The sequence below is a fragment of the Thamnophis sirtalis genome, unplaced genomic scaffold (assembly GCF_051295495.1).
Source record: "Thamnophis sirtalis isolate CommonGarterSnake01/CBP01778 unplaced genomic scaffold, rThaSir2_p1.2 scaffold_6, whole genome shotgun sequence".
In the NCBI taxonomy this organism is placed as follows: domain Eukaryota; kingdom Metazoa; phylum Chordata; class Lepidosauria; order Squamata; family Natricidae; genus Thamnophis; species Thamnophis sirtalis.
This window is the reverse complement of record NW_028261386.1, coordinates 50,968,439-50,986,841: the sequence shown is the minus strand read 5'-3', so window position 1 is coordinate 50,986,841 and position 18,403 is coordinate 50,968,439. Positions and strand designations below refer to the sequence as shown.

Below are 18,403 nucleotides of genomic sequence, written 5' to 3'. Positions count from 1 at the left end.
AAAACTGGCTCCCAAGCGCCATTTTTGACTGTGATGGCCTCCTGCAATCTTCTGCCACTGAAAATGGAGCTCAAGAGGGCTGCACATGGGCCTCATGAGCTCCGTTTTCAGCTGCGACAGCCTCCTGCAACCCTATGCCAACGAAAATGGAGCTTGGGAGGCCACGTGCAGCCCTCCCAAGCTTTGTTTTTGCTGGCAGAGGCACTTTCCTGTTTCAAGGGCAGCCCCACAGACCAGATCGAAGCATCCCATAGGCTGGATCCATAGGCTGGATTATGCTATATACCTTCCTCAGTGCTATTTTGGAACTCTTCTACGCTTGCCAGCCAAGTAATATTGTAAGATTAGGTAAACTTTTTAATTAATTACGGTAATCTAGTATCTTCATTGATTGTTCAATCAAACAAGACAAATGCCATCAGTATGGGTTCAGTTTCTATTTTAAATCAAATCAAAAGAGAGATATGATATATAAATGAAAATTAGACTTGTCAGGTAGCTAAATCACAATAGCATTGCTATTAGAAAAGTCAGTCACATATCTTTCTGATCTGTGTCTTCACTAATTTAAAAATCATCCTTATTTGTACATATTTGATTGAATTCAATTGGGACATTTCCAAAGGCACACATGGACTTGAGCCGGGATATTGATTGCAATTAACTGTATAGTCCAATCCTATGAAACCTATCTAGTGTGAAGCTAAGTTAAAGTCATTATGCATGAAACCATAACCAAATTTACTTGGGAAAAGTTCCAACAAGAGTCCACCCCCCAATAAAATTAGAATAGCTTAGGAAGTAAAACAGGAATGCCTTTTCTATTGTTAGAAAATCTGTACCCAGTACATACTGTAAGAAAGAAAACTAGTGTGGACTGAATGACAAGGTGCTTGAAAATGAGGTAACATTTAATGATTAAGAAATCTAACCCTACCTGTAACAGTATATCAACCATATTGCTTAAACAATAATATTATGCCACCCAACAATATTCAGCAAATAACAAATGCATTACAGTATAGCATGCATGCAGAGGATCTGACAGACAAAGAGACATTCCAGAACCACAACTCTGTGGGAATAAGCAACAAGAATAATTAACACTCCACAATTATATCTCGACGCACGGACGGCCCGATCCGGAGCACTCTCTCAGACTGTAGTTTTAAAAGCGCGCAAGGGGGCTGGTAGCCCGCGACCATCGACTGCCAACGAAGGAAATGGAAGGGGGCTACTAACACCGAATGCGCTCAGGAGTTTATAAAGGAACCCGGACTATCCCCGAAAAACATACGCCTAGCCAGCCCACTGACATCTTCCCAGCCGGCTACATCTCTATATTCCGCCAGTCCCGCATTACAAGCCGCATGCAACGCTCAGAGAATGCAGACCAGCGAAGGAGGCGTGGCTTCCTCCGCTCCGCCCCTTGGCGTCCTCCTGCGTGCCTGCCGCCGCGCCTCCTTCCCCCCCTCCCCGAGCCGGTGTGTCTCCAGCGATCCGCTTGCGCGTTGCGTTATTTTCTGCTTTTCCCAACTCTCCCACCTTCCCTTGTTCTCTTCTCCTCCCCGCCCCTCGCGCGCCAGCCTCGCGGCGCTTCCAGCGTCGGTTTATTCCCTTTCCCCTCCCCTTCTTCTCTCCCTGCCATTCCTTCCCTCCCTCGACTCCCCGCTGTGGTCGGGGTGGGCCAAGCAGCGAAAACCGGAGGGTGCAGGCAGCCGAGTCAGCCCGAGGGTTGCCAAGGCAGGGACTGGCTGGCGCCTGAGGGGAGACCCCCCTCCTTTCTACTCCTGTCCTCGGCGCCTACGGAGAGCAACCGGGCCGGCTCATAAAAGAAGACCGAGGAGCGACGGGGAAGTGGGGGGGGGGAGAAACGCCCCCCCCGGACCTGGAGCAGCAAACATGAGGTGAAGTAGGGGCTTATTCCAACGGGAGAAATCACCGGGGAGGGTGGGGAAGACGTCTCTCTCCCCCCCCCCCGCCCCAGCATTGGGCTCGTCCTTTCTGTCTCTGTGTGTGTGGTGGTGGTGGTAGGGAATGCTCGATGGAAACCGTGTGCGGGTAAGTTTGAGGAAGGGGCCCAGCCCCTCAAAATGAAGCGAGGGCTTGACTGGGAAACCCCGGCGAAATGGAGAAGGAGAATCCTAATAGGGAAGCCTCGTGTACTACTATAACGTACCTCTGTTGAGACGAAAGATGCACGAAAGACCACCATGAGTCGGCTTGGGGCGGGGGGGGTGTTCCCCACTCCTCCCCCTGCTGGACACGCGTGTTCATTATTCACCCCCACCACCACCGGGTCCCTTAACCCGTATCAGGCGATGAATTTCTGTTTCCCCAGTATTGTGTTGGGGCTTCCTTTCTCGAAAGTGGGGGAAGTTTGTGAGTGGATGTTAGTCGGCGGGTGAAAAAAAGGAAAGGTGGCGCGGATGCTGTGTTTCCCCAGGACCAAATGGCTCATTTGACATGTACCGCTTTTGTTGCATTTAGCAGGGTCGTCCTAGAGGTATAGGGGATGATAGAAGAAGACGGAGGGAGGTGAGGTCATTGCATTTAAAGGAGTTAAAGGCAGCGTTTTTAAAAAGGGGAGGGAAGGATTGGAACCGGAGAAAGAAGATGAGGCCCTGGCTATTTTCCGAGATTTTATGTGCATTTAAAAGAAAAATATTCGCATTTTGAGATTGTAACCGTTGCTTCAGAATATTAGATGGAAGAATTAAAAAGTAATACCCCCCCTTTTCCCCTCCCCTCAAATTGACTGTGTTGCATTGCAGTAGCTCATACTGGGTTTTTCTTTGTGTGATCAATAAATAGGAAAAAGTCACTGGCATAATACCCCAGCAACGGTATGTATTTGCATGTAGAATTTTTAAAGGGGCCCCATCCAAAGCGTCATTACTAATCGGCATTCTCTTGATTTTCTCCCCCTCCCCCTTAAACCATGCCGGGATTCCTTTCATTTTGAAACCCTTTTTTTCCTGTGTATTTTGCATTCTGTGACCACCTCTCTGGCTTTGACGCAATACTTAGAAATGGGACTTGTTAGGCTCTACATCAGCTCCAAGGAAACTATCTTCTTAATATAAATAGTGTAGGTTGTGTATAAATTAATCTTTCTTTCCAGAGAGTTGACGTTATTTTTATAAAATTTATGGAAATGTTGGTAAGTTTTTATAATACAATAAGATTCACATGATACATCCTAATGTGTTGGTGAGACAAAAAGAATTTGATTCTACATAAAATTTAAATACTTTACCTTTTAAACTTTTTCTCCCAAGGAATTAATGCCCTTTCTCCCACCCTGAGAGCTGTATAATCTTCAAAACTTCTGTTAACAAGATGCCAGGGTACTTCTCTTGATTCCTACTTTCTGCTTATAAATCTGCAATATTCTGATTACCATTGGTTGCCCTGTGTGTGCTTTAGGGTGAAGGTTTTTCCAAGTTATCTTTTTTTAGTATGTAAAATCAATTAACTGTATTGTACTTTTTGACAATCCAGGATATTTTTATGCTTTAACTGAAATTGAATTTATATCTTAAATGTTTGATATCTTTAAAACATTTCAGTCAGAATATTTTGATTTTTTTAAATACTTTGTGAGGCTATGACTAGATACTGCAAAAATTATTTTCAGGAACTTGTATTGCTTTTGAGATTTCAAATAGGGTAGCCACTATTAATTATAGGGTGTGTCTATATAATGAGTTGAACACATGGTAAAAAGAAGTATTAGTATGTGCTCCAGTAAATACCATGTATTTAAGTATATGTCAGCTTATTTAAACAAATTGTATTCCTTGTAAATAATGACTTTAGAAATTACCACAATATAGGCTATACAAAATTGGCTTCCTTTATTAGTCTGTTAATCCACCATCCTATTTTCTTAAGTTTTGCTCTATTAAATGCCTGTGAAAAATAGACTGTAAATTCATTGGATTTATTGTAAGTATGATTAAGAAGGTAAACACAGAGATTATTCAAACAAAGGTCTGATATTTTATGGCTTTTTGCCAACTGCAGCATTAAATAGAGCTCTTATTTTGGGGTGAATTATCTCATTGATTCTCCAAGTGGTCAAATGGATTTTTAACAATATCACCTTTCTGGATTTTTAACAATATCACCTTTCTGCTATTTATTGAGGACAGACACTCCTTTGATATGTAACCTAAGATAATTAAAAATTCCAGTCTGTGACGAGAAATTGAAGAAGTTCGGTATATTTAGCTTTAGGAAAAGACAACTGGGATGTAGCTTGTTGTGTGTGTGTTGGGGGGAGATATGATAGCATTTTTAAATAGCTTGAAACAATATCATATAGAAGAAGTATGCAGGGCACTTAATAATAATTTAAGATATTTTCCTAACCTATTAGCAGAGTTAAGTCATAAAGAAAATCAGTTGGTTACCTTATATTGAATATATTCAATATTCTGACATGAATAAACAAACAAACAAAGGGAAAGGAGCAATTTAGAGTGCTTTGCTTTGGATTCCTACGTTGAGGAGATTACTGGACTTGATGGGATGACTTTTATTTTGTTCTGTTCTCCCCCCCCCCCATAAAATTTGAACAGTTGTTTAAAATACTGATGGATTTTAACATGTAGAAGAACTTTTATTATATGCTTATATGAAATGTGTATTGGTAAGATTTGTCTGTTTTCTCAGGAAATAATGGAATCCCCTCTCCTGCCTGTGTGTGTGTGTGTGTGTGTGTGTGTGTGTGTGTAATGTAGCAACTCTGGTTTCATTCTTTTAAGACCAAGGCACCATGAAAAATCAGACTATAGTACTTATAGTCAATCTGATGTGCTGTGATAGACAGCAGGCTAGTACAAAAAAATAGAAATATAGCTATTTTCTTCTTTGTCCCAAAGGTACTTTTTCAGGAGACAACTGGACTTTCTTGTTTTTCTTTGAAGACATTTCGAAGAATCTTCTTAAGCTCTGACTGGATGGTGGAGAATGGAAGGATTTTTATTCCTTGCAGACAGCTGGTCATTTGCATTCTTTTAGAGCGTCACTGAGGCCATCCCCCACCATCCAGTCAGAGCTGAAGAAGCTTCTTGGATGAAAAGCAAAAGTCTTAAAGAAAAACAAGAAAGTCCAGTTGCCTCCTGAAAAAGCACCTTTGAGGCAACCATGACCTGGATGACCTGTGCTCTGAACAAAAACTGTTATAGAAAATCCTTGTCTTACAACCATTTGTTTAGTAACTGTTCAAATTTACAACAGCACTGAAAAAAGTGTCTTACAACGATGCAGCATTCCCATGGTCAAGTGATCAAAATTCAAACATCTGGCAACTGGTGTGTATTTATGACAGTCGTAGCATCTTGGGGTCATGTGATGGCCATTATTTGGGGGCAGGCTCATATCAGTCATTTCCATCCAGTACACTAACTTTTATTCAATTCAATGCACTGAATTATATATGAGATGAGTGATACAGCACTTGAATTTTAGGACAATACTTCAGGCGTCAAAGACATCCTAAATTGCTCTGTACTTCTTTGGAATAGTTGTACAATAGGGTGGTACTACAATATTAGTTTTGAACCATTAACACATATTTGTAGAAAATTATTATTGCTGCCTTTCAAAACTTTATTTCAATCTATTAGCTGCTCTTGATAAGGCTTTAAAATAGGAATTATTGTTGAAAAGAGAAAATGATTATAAATAATTTGAAATATTTATAGGTAGGCCAGTTTATATGAATTGTTATTAGGATTAGGGCTAGTAGTGTGTGTATAATTTTAAATGTAAGCTTACACTGAAATATTGGTATTAATAATTGTTTTTGAATTCTACTTTCAATACAGCAATAGCACTTAGATTTATATGCCACTTTATAGAGTTTTACAGCCCACTCTTAAGTGGTTTGCAGAGTCAGCTTATTGCTTCCAACAATCTGGGTCCTCATTTTACTGACCTTGGAAGGATAGAAGGCTAAGTCAACCTTGAGCTGGTCAGAATCAAACTCCTGGCAGCCAGCAGAATTAGCCTGCAATGCTGCAATCCAACCACTGTGCCACCATGGCTTAGGTGTTAGAATGCAATATAGTATATAGAATACTATATAATTTCTATACAGTTATTAAACTTGGAATCTAAGCAACACTATAAATGTATACATTGCCACTACAGTTTTTCCAAAGGTAAACATTTCCACTCTTAAAAAGAAAGTATTTTACCATTACCTTAATTAGAAAAATAATGTATTGTTCTGTAACAAGTTTGTTAACTAGCATTGCTTAAATTTATCTTGCATTGAGAGAAGTAGAAATAAGTACATCTAAATTGGGGGGAGGTTAATATTGTTAAAACTGTATGTGAATCATAAATGTTTTCTCTTTGGATACAAATGGAATGCAAATGAAAGATAACACTTCTCAAATGCAATCAGATTTGAGCAAGAACTCATTATCAAGTAGTGATAGAGATAGAAAGCAGTTTTTCTTCCACTATTGTATCCTTTTGATATCATCCTGCAGTGCTTTCTTTAAGTAATATTTGGCTTTTTAAGATCTGTTTCACTGGAGATTGGACAGATTTTCACACTAGAATATAATTAGCAAAGAAATATATTTGTATTCGTAACTTTGCATTCACAATTCAGATAGCTTAGTTTGTAGGGTATTCCACATCACTATTTGATCAGATTTAACTAAATAACTTTACATTTCCTAATGACTATAAAGTACTCAGTACTCACTTGATGGGCTACTTGTTTGCTAATTCTTATTTTGTAGGGATTATTACATCCAGTAAGGAAAGGATCTGTTAAACAAATATATTACTGGATTTATTTATTTATTTATTTATTTATTTATTTATTTATTTATTTATTTATTTATTTATTTATTTATTTATTGGTCAAACATTTACAAGATAACAAGTATAGGTATGAACATAAACATGAACAAAGGAAGTAAATACAGATAAATGGGGACAGTAAGACAGGGATGGTAGGCAAACTGGTGTGCTTATGCATGTCCCCTATTTATGGACTGTTGTTAACTTTGTTCTGTGTTTCTTTTGTTACACTTAAGGAAAGTTATGGCTGTTGCTTGCATATGATAGAAATTGTTTGCTAGAAGATCTGGAAAATATCAGATTTGGCAAGGATTTTATATTTTACCAGGATTACTATGATCAGTTTGATTTATTTAATATTTAAATAAGAGATTACAGGCAATAGCAATGCACCTAAATATATAAATATTTGTAAATTTAAAAATGCCAATTTCAAGTCATACACTCAAGGTAAAAACTATAAATTAAATCAACATGTCTTCTGAATATAAGAATTTCAGTTTCTCTTGATGGTTGTATTACACAAATACTTTTAGTTTCTACTTTGAAAAAAGATTGATTATATTATTTATTCTAAATTCAGCAAACTAGCAAAATGCTTCCTTTGCTTTGGAAATGTATGTTTTCCTTTATTTTTTTAAAAAAATATTTGATATCAAAATGATCCACACTATGTCATATTTAACAAATTCCATGTTTTTCTATCTATTTTCATCCATTTTCTTCCAAGTGTAATATAATTTTATGGAAGATTTCTGAGTAGAAATCTGATTAAGGGTGGTAACTAATAAATACAATTTGTGGGACTAGTTATCTCATAAATTGAAAGATTAAATAGTAACAGATATTAATAAATTTGCTGAGACAGATTGTTTACCTCTTTGTTTACAATTTTGTGTTGGCAGCTTAATATATCCTTCCAGATGGTAGGGAAACTAATAATGTTAATACAAGTCAAGATTTTTATCCCTTTCCTTTTCAGTACTAATAATAGGTTTTAATAATGTGAAGCCAGTATGCTCACATGTAAGCATAATTAGGAAGAAAATGTTTGGAATATGATCTTTTGAGATGATTTGCTTTAAAAATTGATTAAGTGTGTAAAGTGCGCCTTTTGGATATAGTCGTTTTTTGGTATATGTTGTCTTTAATGTTTGTTCATTTATTACAAAAGATTACATGTCACTTGGCATTTTTTAACCTCTTGATAATTGCACCTCTTTTTAAGAAGCAAAAGTACAGGTAGTCCTCAACTTATGACCACAGTTGAGTCCAAAATTTCTGTTGCTAAGTGAGACATTTGTTAAGTGAATTTTGCCCCTTGCCACGAATGTTAAGTGAATCACTGTAGTCATTAAGCTGGTAACACAGTTGTTAAATGAATCTGGCTTCCCCATTGACTTTGCTTGTCTAGGTCACAAAAGGTGATCACATGATCCTGGGACACTGCAACTATCAGAAATATGAGTCACTTGCCAAAAGTGTGAGCTTTGATCATGTGACCATGGGATGCTGCAATGGTCATCTGACACTTTTTTCAGTGCTATTGTAACTTCAAATGGAAACAAACTGTTGTAAATTGAGACCACCTTTACAGCAATTCTGTGATCAGTATATAATAAAATATATAGGTAGAAGTGGTCTTCAGCCATCTATTTTAGAAATTTCCAGATATGTTTTTTAAAAAAATCAGTTTGAGATGTTTAGAACAGAGGTTGCATATGGAATTGTGCATTATTACAGATAGACATATATTCTCTAGAAATAATCATTTTATGTAGTAATGTAATCTCTGAACCAAGCAGGTTCTGACAAATTAACTGTGGTAAGTAAACTACCATTCTATGATGAATTTGATATAAGCAAACTTTATTTCAGTGTTGAAACAAAAGAGTGAAAGTATTTTGATTGTCTGGTAAACTTTTCAAGTTTGGACGAAGAATAGAGAGACATTTAGAGCATTTATGTCAGTTGGGAACAAATTGTCAAGTTCCATATTTTTATGCTTTGGTACAGGAAAGGAAGACAATAAGACAGTTTTTGACTGCTGCACTAGATATTTCTGTGCAACAATGGCTAAATTTGGCTTGCTTTGTTCTATCTTTTCATGGGGAGTCATAGAATTCTTTAACTGATCTTGTCAAAGGGATAAGCAAAATAAAGTAGCAGCCACAATTTTGGTTGGGCTCCCAGTACAACACAGAATATGTAGACTTTGAAACGAAACCTAACTGAAAATAAGGAATTTTAAATTCTTTATGTGATGCTTAAATTGATGGACTGTAATTTACAATTGATCATCAGAAAATAATCTGAAGATTGTATGCATTATTTTCATTATTATATGTTGCCTATTCAAATAATATTAAATATATGAACAACTACATGGGAAACTATTGTGTTTTGTTAATAAGTATAACTTTATAATATAATTAGGTCTATTTTTCTATGATAGTTAGGATAGGCAGGGTCCCAACTCATGTTTCTAACAGGACAGTCTTGTTTAGCAGACAATGTAAGTTTTATACTTTATTGAAGACTGGGTTATAAATCCCTGAAATAAAAAATGCATTCAGATGAACAAAATGTATACGTTCAAATTGTTATTTATCTCTTTCCTTTAATATAATGTAAATATGCAGTGCAAAAATTATATGGTTATGCAATAGACTATCTGGCCTGGATATGGGATGGAAACACAGGCACTTGAATGGCACATGGTGGGAGTGGGAGTTGGGGTAGTGATCTCTTACTGATCTCTCAACAGCCTTAGATACCATTGATCGTGATATTATCTTGGGTCAACTGTGGGAGTTGGGGATGGCTGGCACAGTGTTGCACCTTCCTTTAGGACTATTCTCGATGTTGATAAGGACCAAGTGGTTCAGTCCCGAGCCCATACTTTGTGAAGTACCACAGAGTTCAGTATTTTCTCCTCTCCTTTTAACATCTACCTGAAGCCTCTGAGTAAAATCATCTGTGGTTATGGGATGAGGTATCAGTATGAGATTATATCCAAATGTACAGCTCTATCTTGAACTAAGCAATGCTATGGGTGTCTTCTCATAATGCTTGGAGGCTGTGAGTGCCTAGATGAAAAACAACAGGCTTCAACTCTACTCTGGTAAGATGGAATGGCTATGGATAGGAGGCTGATCTGTATCTAGCGATTTAACATATTAGGTTCTGGATGGGGTAGCACTGACCCATAGGGACCTGTTATGTAATCTGGGGATCTTTCTGGACTCATGACTTCTTCTCAAGGAGCAGGTGGCAGTTATGGCTAAGAGGGTCTTTGCTCGACTTTCAAATTGTAGATCAGTAATGCTCCTTCCTGGATTGAAGAGCCCTCCTTTCAGTCATTCATGCCCTGGTCATCTGGATAGACTACTACAATGTGCTGCATGTGAGCTATCCTTGAAGAGAATCCGGAATCAGCACCAACTCGTTTCATCCAGTCAAGGAGGGATGCCAAGTTGCATATCCCATGATTCAAAGAGTTTTGATGGGGGGAATCTATGAGGAGGGTCTTCTCTGCTGTTGCCCCTGACTTTGGAATATCTTGTCCTCCAAGTGAGACAAAACCCCATGCTTTTGGTTTTCTGGAAGAATGTTAAGACCTGGCTCTGCCAATTAGCATGAGGGTCTAAGAGAGTGATGCAACCCTGGGGAAGGCTAATGGCTGGTGGCTTGAGGACATTTCTGCCTTGTTAGCCTTTTTAGCCTTCTGACTTTGACTTTTATTTTAACTTGCAAACTTTAATCTTGTTTTTAACTGTTTATATCTATGCTTTTATTCATGTGTTTGTATTATTTTATTGTGAATCTCCCAAAGTCACTTTAGGTGGGATGTGTGTAAAGAAATTAAACAAACTAATATTAAGATCATTTATTTAAAACATTGAAAAATAATGTTTGTATTGTAGTAAACTTATTAATGAAGAAGTACTGTTTTAGATTATTTCAGTTATATAAAATACTATTAAATAGGCGCACTTAAAATATAAACCTATACTGTATGTTTATGAAAATTCCAATGTTCAATTAATCTGTCTAGAAAAGGACCAGAAGAATAACATAGGGCAGTGTTTTTCAACCACTGTGCCGCGGCACACTAGTGTGCCGTGACATAGTGTAAGATGTGCCGTGGGAAAAACACCCAATATACACTCAATATAGGCACAGAGTTAATTTTTTTTAACATTTTCTAATGGTGGTGTGCCTCGTGATTTTTTTCATGAAAAAAGTGTGCCTTTGCACAAAAAAGGTTGAAAAACACTGACATAGGGAAAGTCTATAAAAAGTTGACAATCTTTTTTGACAATCTTTTTTTACCCCCGGTCATCCCAACAGTATTACATCTGTTTCTGTTTGAATGTAATTGCTTTGACTTTGTCCCATTGGAATGGTATCTTTTTCTGTTTGAGTTTATCATTCAGGAAGATGTGTTCATTTCTCTCACTCAGTTGTTGTTAAAGCCTGGTTTCTTGTTTCTTCCTGACATAGTGCACAACATTTGACTTTAATGTCTTGTATTAATTTTGTACACTATGTTCACTTTTGCATCCATTTTCCAAATTTTGTCATGCTTACTGTTTCTATCTTAAGTTTCCAAAATTTCTACTTTTCTCTTAATTTGTTCAATTTTGGTATTCATTTTTCTTCCATATTTGCAAATCTTTCCTCTGTTCTTCCTTCAACAAGTGTAAGCAGGTCTTTCTTAACAGATTCGGTCATTGAAGTTGTTATTTAACCTATGACACATTCCAATTCTTCAAATATCCTTTGTAGAATCTCTAGTATAATTCGTTTGTTCTGTTAATGATACTTTCCTTTCTTATTTTGCTGCTTTCCCTATGATAACAATTTATCTCTTTTAATTTATAATCAAAAAAGAAAAAGCCACAAAAGAGACCCTTTCTTTCTTTGTCTCCTCCCCCACCTTCCTCTATATCCTTAACTCTCTAGTCCCCTTCAGGACTCCGTAGCACTACAGTCTATGATTTTTTGCAATTTTCATCATCTCTTTGCTTCAAAAATTCAACTAATCATTTCTTTTGGAAATTTTAAACAGTCTTCTTTTTCTTAGTGGTATGTATTATTTACTTAATTAAAAAATACTTTAAAGTACCAATTTTCCTTACTTTTATCTGATTTAAATTTTCATAATTCAAAATCTTGGGTAGATTTTTTCTTTTAATTATTTTAAAATCCTAATAGTTATTGGGGTTTCACTTTAATTGCACCCCACGTTGAAAAAAACAATTCACCAGGTGATCTAGTTGCTTTGCTGCTTTTAGGACAGGGGTCCTCAATCCCCAGTCTGCAGCATGTTGCTGGGCCACAGATTCAAAACTGGGCTGCAGAAGTGGTGGGTGAGTGCGTGGTGCATGCACAATGCTGCATTTAGTCACACACACACGAAACCATTCCCCGCTGCTGCCTCCACCATTCCAGAAAGGTTGGAGACGAATGGCTTTGAAGAGCTCTGTAGCTTTAAATTATTTGTAAAGCAAATGTGCTTTAAAAAGTGGAGTTTAGGAAAAGTCAATGTTGTTTAGCAGGTCCTGCTTGAGGTTGTGAGCCTGAGGTTTCTTCTGTGGCTCCCAGTGTTTTTTCCTATGGGTTACCTGCAAGTTCCCTCCAGGTTCTGTGAGTGTCATTGCAAGGAGCTGCCTTCCAAAACAGATGTAGGCAATTTTTTGGGTTCTTATCTAGAGTTTTTTGTGTAGTTTAAGCAGAGATTATTATTGATTTTTAAGGTAATGTCCAGCAGTCAGAGAGAAAATTGAACCTGAAAAGAGATTTGATGGTTCAGGAAAATAAGCCTATGATTGGAAGCATAACTCCAAATCAACCTTATAGGAAATACTTATAGGAAAAAATACAAAGGTTTTAAATGGCCTTAACAGGGCCCAAGCTTTTCTTTTACTGAAAATTTGTGGAAAGATCTCAGTGTATGCAAGGAAACCCAGGAATATTTTTGAACTTGAAGACTTCTGAAAAAAATGGTGGGGCAGAGAATCCAAAAGCAAGAGTAAAAAGAACTCTGAATCATCAGTATATCTTTGGTTGTTTTTTTTTAAAAGACACTGTTTTTAAGATAATAATGGTCATATTTTCAACAGAGATGATAGATGGTTTGAGAGAGAAGTGGAGGAATCCATTTATGTAAAAGCTGAAAATCCTTCCCTTATTGTAAAGCTACATTAACAGAACATTGCAAGTACAGATTTCATTCCACCCTTTTAACTTTGTAATAATTCCGGTGGTCCAGCCTTCGTTTTTTTCTATCTCTGTTAAGCCACTGGGAGCTCCTGCCTCTCATGTCTGATTATTTCCTAGGCAGCATCTTTTCCCATTCTTCCGCAAGATCATCAGTGCATTCCATTATATCATCCAAATGTTCTTCGACCATAATTATTTATGGATTGATTAAACAAAATCTAAACCCAAAGCACCATTATCATGATAAGGACCATTATCATGAATATATTATGAACTTAACTCTACCAATATCATTTTTTTTCATCATGTAAAATGCAAATCTCTGAACAACCAATCAACATTGTCCTTATATAGTTTTTGGAACAATCTTCTGTGCTTAACAAATCTATGGAAATTCTCAATCATCCAAGTCAAGGCTTTTCAAAAGGCTACTGGACTTGTTTTTTTAAAAAAAGATGAGGGAGGAGCCAACACTTCGCACGGACCTGACAGTCCGGGTCCGTTGATGAAACTTTTGTCTTTGGCGGTAGAACCTAAACCGTCCCGAAGAGATGGTGACAGGGAAGCCAAAGCCTTGCTGGTCACAGGGACATCACAAAGTCCCTGTTTGACCCAAGGGTAGTGCTTCCAACTGAGGACAAACAGGCTGGCATAGTTGGAGAAGGAAGAGACGAAGCGAAAGCGTTCCATCTGGTGAGGTTTTTTTTCTTTTTTTACTTTCAGAAGATCCGTGTTAAGAAACTTTTTTTCTTAAAAAAAATAATAACGATTAGTCCCTAAAGTAAGAATAAAGTGGCAAATTTGACACTTATTGGACTGCTTCTAGAAGATTTCCTGCTCTAGTTAGTAACGATGTTTTGTGGATTGAAGTAATTGCAACATTTCCTGTCTCCCTGCTTGTAGTCTATGGACTGATCTTTTTTTTCTATTTTTTCCTTTTTACTACCCTAATTTTTTTTGTTGGCTAAATTAAACTTCTTCTCTTACTTCAACAAATTTTTCCTTCTATTGGTTAAAACTATATGAAAGATATTTAAGGGAAAGCAAAAAAAACAAAACACAATTGACTAATTATTGAATCTGCCACCTGGAAGCCAAAGTCTGAACTTTGTTTCTGTTTTGGATACAATCCTTTGTCTGCTTCTCTTGGTTTCACTGACCTTGCAATGGAAGGGTTTGGAATTCGCTTATAAAACCTGATAAGACTAAAGCACGAAACTTGTTTTGTTAGTGCTTCTGGTAAATATTTTGGCAAGAGAAGGAAAAGACAAGCAAGAATAAAAACCTTCCTATTTTAAAAACTTTGAAAGAACTGGTGTTTAAGATTTAAAATAAATACAGACACATTTCCTAAAATTTTGACAGGCTAGAGTGGCAGATTCCTTTTCCTATTTTTTTTTTCCTTTATATTTCTTTGCATTTTGAAAAATGGATCAATATTCAGAGGAAGAAAATCTAATAATCCAAAATATCCTGGCTGGACTTCAAAATATTGCAGAAGAACTTAAGAGATTTGACAAGAAATGGGATAGTTTATGGGGTGCTACAGTTAAAGAGGAGGGGGTTGGAGTTCCAGAGATCAAAAAAGAGAATGGAAACATAGAAAATAGATAAGATGTCAGATGAATCCATCAATGGACCAAATACGAGCGAAAGTGAAAAGAAGGGAAGCTGGAAAATTGTTTTTGACAACTTGGAGCCTTTCTTTCAACTTCAAGATGCAGGAGAAAAAAAAAAGAGTGAAAAAGATGGAATTAAGAAGACAAATATATCCAGAAACAAGTTTGATAACCAAAGCTAAGCCTACATTAATAACAATTAAAGAGCAACGAAACTACATGAGAGATCCTTTAAGCTACAGAGTGCGGAGAGAAATGTTAAAACTCTGAAAAGATTCTAATAAGAGAAATGACACAACTGCTGGCGAGAGAGAAAGGATTATTTTGCTACTAGAAAGACACTGGCTGATAATGCCAATTGATGATAAAAATTAGCTAATTTTTGATGGTTAATAAGTAGGGATTTTAGTATTTTGTAGACTTTTATAGATTATCATTGAATGTTTATTCGCTAACATATAATATATCATGATATTAACAATGAAAGGATAACCTTAATTAGGATAAATAACCAGGCCGCAAATTGCAACTGAGATTTGATGGAATGATAAAGCCTATAAATTTGTGTTTCAGACCTTGTTATGAAGCTGTAAATAATTTGGATTAGAATAAGAGGTGATGTGACGTAAATAGCAAACAATTGTTTTTTTTTTCTTCGCTGTCTTTTTCTAATTACAATAATAAAAGGGAATGTTAATGCATACCTTGCTGATTATCAACTAGAAATTTTAATTTGGATTAGAAATGGCAAACAATTGTTTTTTTCCTGTCTTTTAACTATAAAAACAAAAGGGATTTTGTTTTGGTGATTATCAACTAGAAATGTCAACTTTTTTCTTTTTCTCTTTAGATTGTCTTAGAGTTTAAATGGTCATTTTGTTAACACATATTAATAGATTGTTATTTAGAGATTGTTGCTTTTTGCGTCTGTGGTGAGAAGAGGAGAAAAAAATGTAAATAACCCTTAGTTAACTATAATAATAATAAAGATATGTTAGAGAGAGGAAATGTTAGATGTCCTACTAATTGACTTTTTTTTTCTTAGAATATGTTATAAAGATATAAAGACATGGCAGATTGACTGGAACTGGGGGAAGGGGAAAAATGCCTGTAGGTGGCTGTGTCTTTGAAATCTTAACTAAATGAAAATTGTGGTATGGTGATAGTAAAATATATAAATTTTTAACATATACAATTTAAACTGAATGGAATATATGTGATTATGGACAGAACGCACGAAATGTACTTGTGACCAATGAATACGCTTTCTACAAGATGAAAGATGATGCTTTTCTTTTTGTGTTTTTTCTGTAATAAAACTAATAAAAAAATTTATATAAAAAAAACATTGTCCTTATATAGTTTTTGGAACAATCTTCTGTGCTTAACAAATCTATGGAGATTCTCAATCATCCAAGTCAAGGCTTTTCAAAAGACTACTGGTCTTGTTTTTAAAAAAAAAGATGTTTCTCTTCTCATCGCTTCTGGGAACTGAACTGAAGAAGCTTTTGGATGAGAAGTGAAATGTCTTCAAGGAAAAAAACCCCAAGAAAGCCCAGTTGCCTTTTGAAAAGCACCTTTGTTCTTAAGATTACATATGTATTTAATATTTCAACATTATAACAAGCCTTGAAAGGTAATATAATATAATATAAGCAATAGTGAAAACTTCTAACCATTTAGCTGAGAAAGATGTAGCCAAATTTATTGGTACCCCATTTTCCTCCTAAAGAATCTCAGTTTGCCATGAAATAAGTTGAAACTGATTCAGATGACTGGTATCTGCCGTTTTGTATTCCAATGTCCATAGAGCAGACCATTTGCATTTGATGTATGGCTTAACATGTTCCTCTGTAGTACAGAACTGATTAACGGTTTTGGAAATGTTTATTTGCAGTTATTGCTGCCCAAGATCACACTAGTTACTGAAAGCAAAAGTTCACATACTTTTGCCACAAAGAGATATATAACTTTGTATCATTTCATTAATCAATAAATAAGTATAATAACAATAGCACTTAGACTTATACAATACCCCATAGTGGTTCATAGCACGCTCTGGGCAGCTTACAACCTCAACATGTTGCCCCCAGCAGCCTGGGTCCTAATTTTACTGACCTCAGAAGGCTGGAAGGCTAAGTCAACTTTGAGCCCAAATGTTTTTTGCTCATTTGTCTAATTTGGATGATCTTTTTCTAATTTTGGCACTTGAAGGCAAAGCAGTTTATGTTTTTAGTCATATTTATGCAGAAATGTTGAAAATTCAAATAGATTCACAAATGTTTAAGCATAATTGTAAATATATAGTTTTACTACTGGTGTAGTTAACATAAATCAACCAATGATCCCAATTACTATCCCCTGAGCACAGCTGCAGAACTTGATCAGATCAAGATTTCATTGTTTCTTGAATTTGCAATTATTGGACATGTCAGTAGAACTGTTGAGAATCCAGAGTTTTTGCAAAGTGTCAGGTTATTTACCTTTAACACAGATTTTTGCTGTCGCTCCGTAAAACAGAATTTTAGAAATATTTAAAAACAAACAATACCTAATTTTGATTTATGGCTGGCTTGCAAGTATATTTTGTAGAAGACATTAAGCAGTAATTGCTAACCTTGTTTCAGAAAAAAATGCTTGCCATTATAATTCAGTATTTTGATTACCTAATAAATTCTAAAGTTCTTTATAGGAGACTTCCCCAGTGTGAAGTTTTCCAGAGGGGTTGAATTTAATAATCTACAATCACATCTCAGATATCTTAGTTACATGAGCAAGATCTGCTTAACAGCCCAGATAACAACTTCTAAAAGAATGATATTATTATTCTTCAGGTGAGCATGACAATGTTTGAATTTTAATTCAATTCATTTGTTTGTTAAAGAGAAGGAAAAACGTTGGTTCAATTCACATTAAATGGAATGTATTGCTTGGCTGCCATCATATACAATCTGAATGCAGTACCTGCCTTTTGTTGCTATATCCAAATTTGATAATTGGTGCACATTATTAACCATATCTTCACTGCTTAATATAATTAGAAATTACTATTGAAATGGGGTTTCAGTTATGGTTTAGGGGAGTGATGGCTAACCTTTTTCTAAAGGTGTGCCAAAATTGTGTCCACATGACTCCCAATTGGTGAGCACTCCAATCCATAGAGGGTGACTGGGTGCATTACCGTTATGTAAATCTTTGACATGAAGCAGGGGGCCTGCAGCCACTTCATCCAGGCGACATTGACATGGGCACGGGTATCTGGAGAGCTATTGCCATTGATGATCAGAAATACTTGAATTGCTGTACTTTCTTGAAGTCTTATCCAACAATGCTGATGGTTCCATGGATTTGGCGGCCACATTCCATATACTCGATTTCCTTGATGTTCAAATTCGCCGAGCTGTTCATTCCATTCCTGTGTTCTTGGAGGTCTTCACGTTGCTTATTCACCAAGAAGATGTCATTGACATACAGAAGTGACCATGGATGGGGCGATGGGTGGTCAAGTGTTGCAATGTCCATGAAAAGGATGAATAGTAGGAGTAAAAGCATAAATCCTTGATGTACTCCAATGTTGATGCTGAAGGGAGGCAATATTCCCACTGCACATCAGACCATGCTAGTAATACCAATAGTTGAATCCACTGGAAGTAGGCTTCCAGATCATTGTGTGATCATACGACATGCCAAATGAGTTTGTGTGGCATGTGGTCAAAGGCATTTTC

At 36.4% G+C, this 18,403-nt stretch overlaps 1 protein-coding gene across 2 annotated transcripts in view; it reads left to right on the top strand.

The window, feature by feature from the left end:
• The first annotated feature begins 1,514 nt into the window (after nt 1-1,514).
• The window catches only part of ENAH (ENAH actin regulator), a 67,930-nt gene continuing 51,041 nt past the window's right edge, over nt 1,515-18,403 (top strand). The window contains exon 1 of one of the 2 annotated variants that reach the window (XM_087717852.1): nt 1,515-1,907. In XM_087717852.1, the coding sequence (XP_087573978.1) occupies nt 1,903-1,907 (5 nt within the window). In that variant the 5' untranslated portion in view covers nt 1,515-1,902. The remainder of the gene's footprint in view (nt 1,908-18,403) is intronic. The other variant, XM_087717853.1, reaches the window with a different exon arrangement.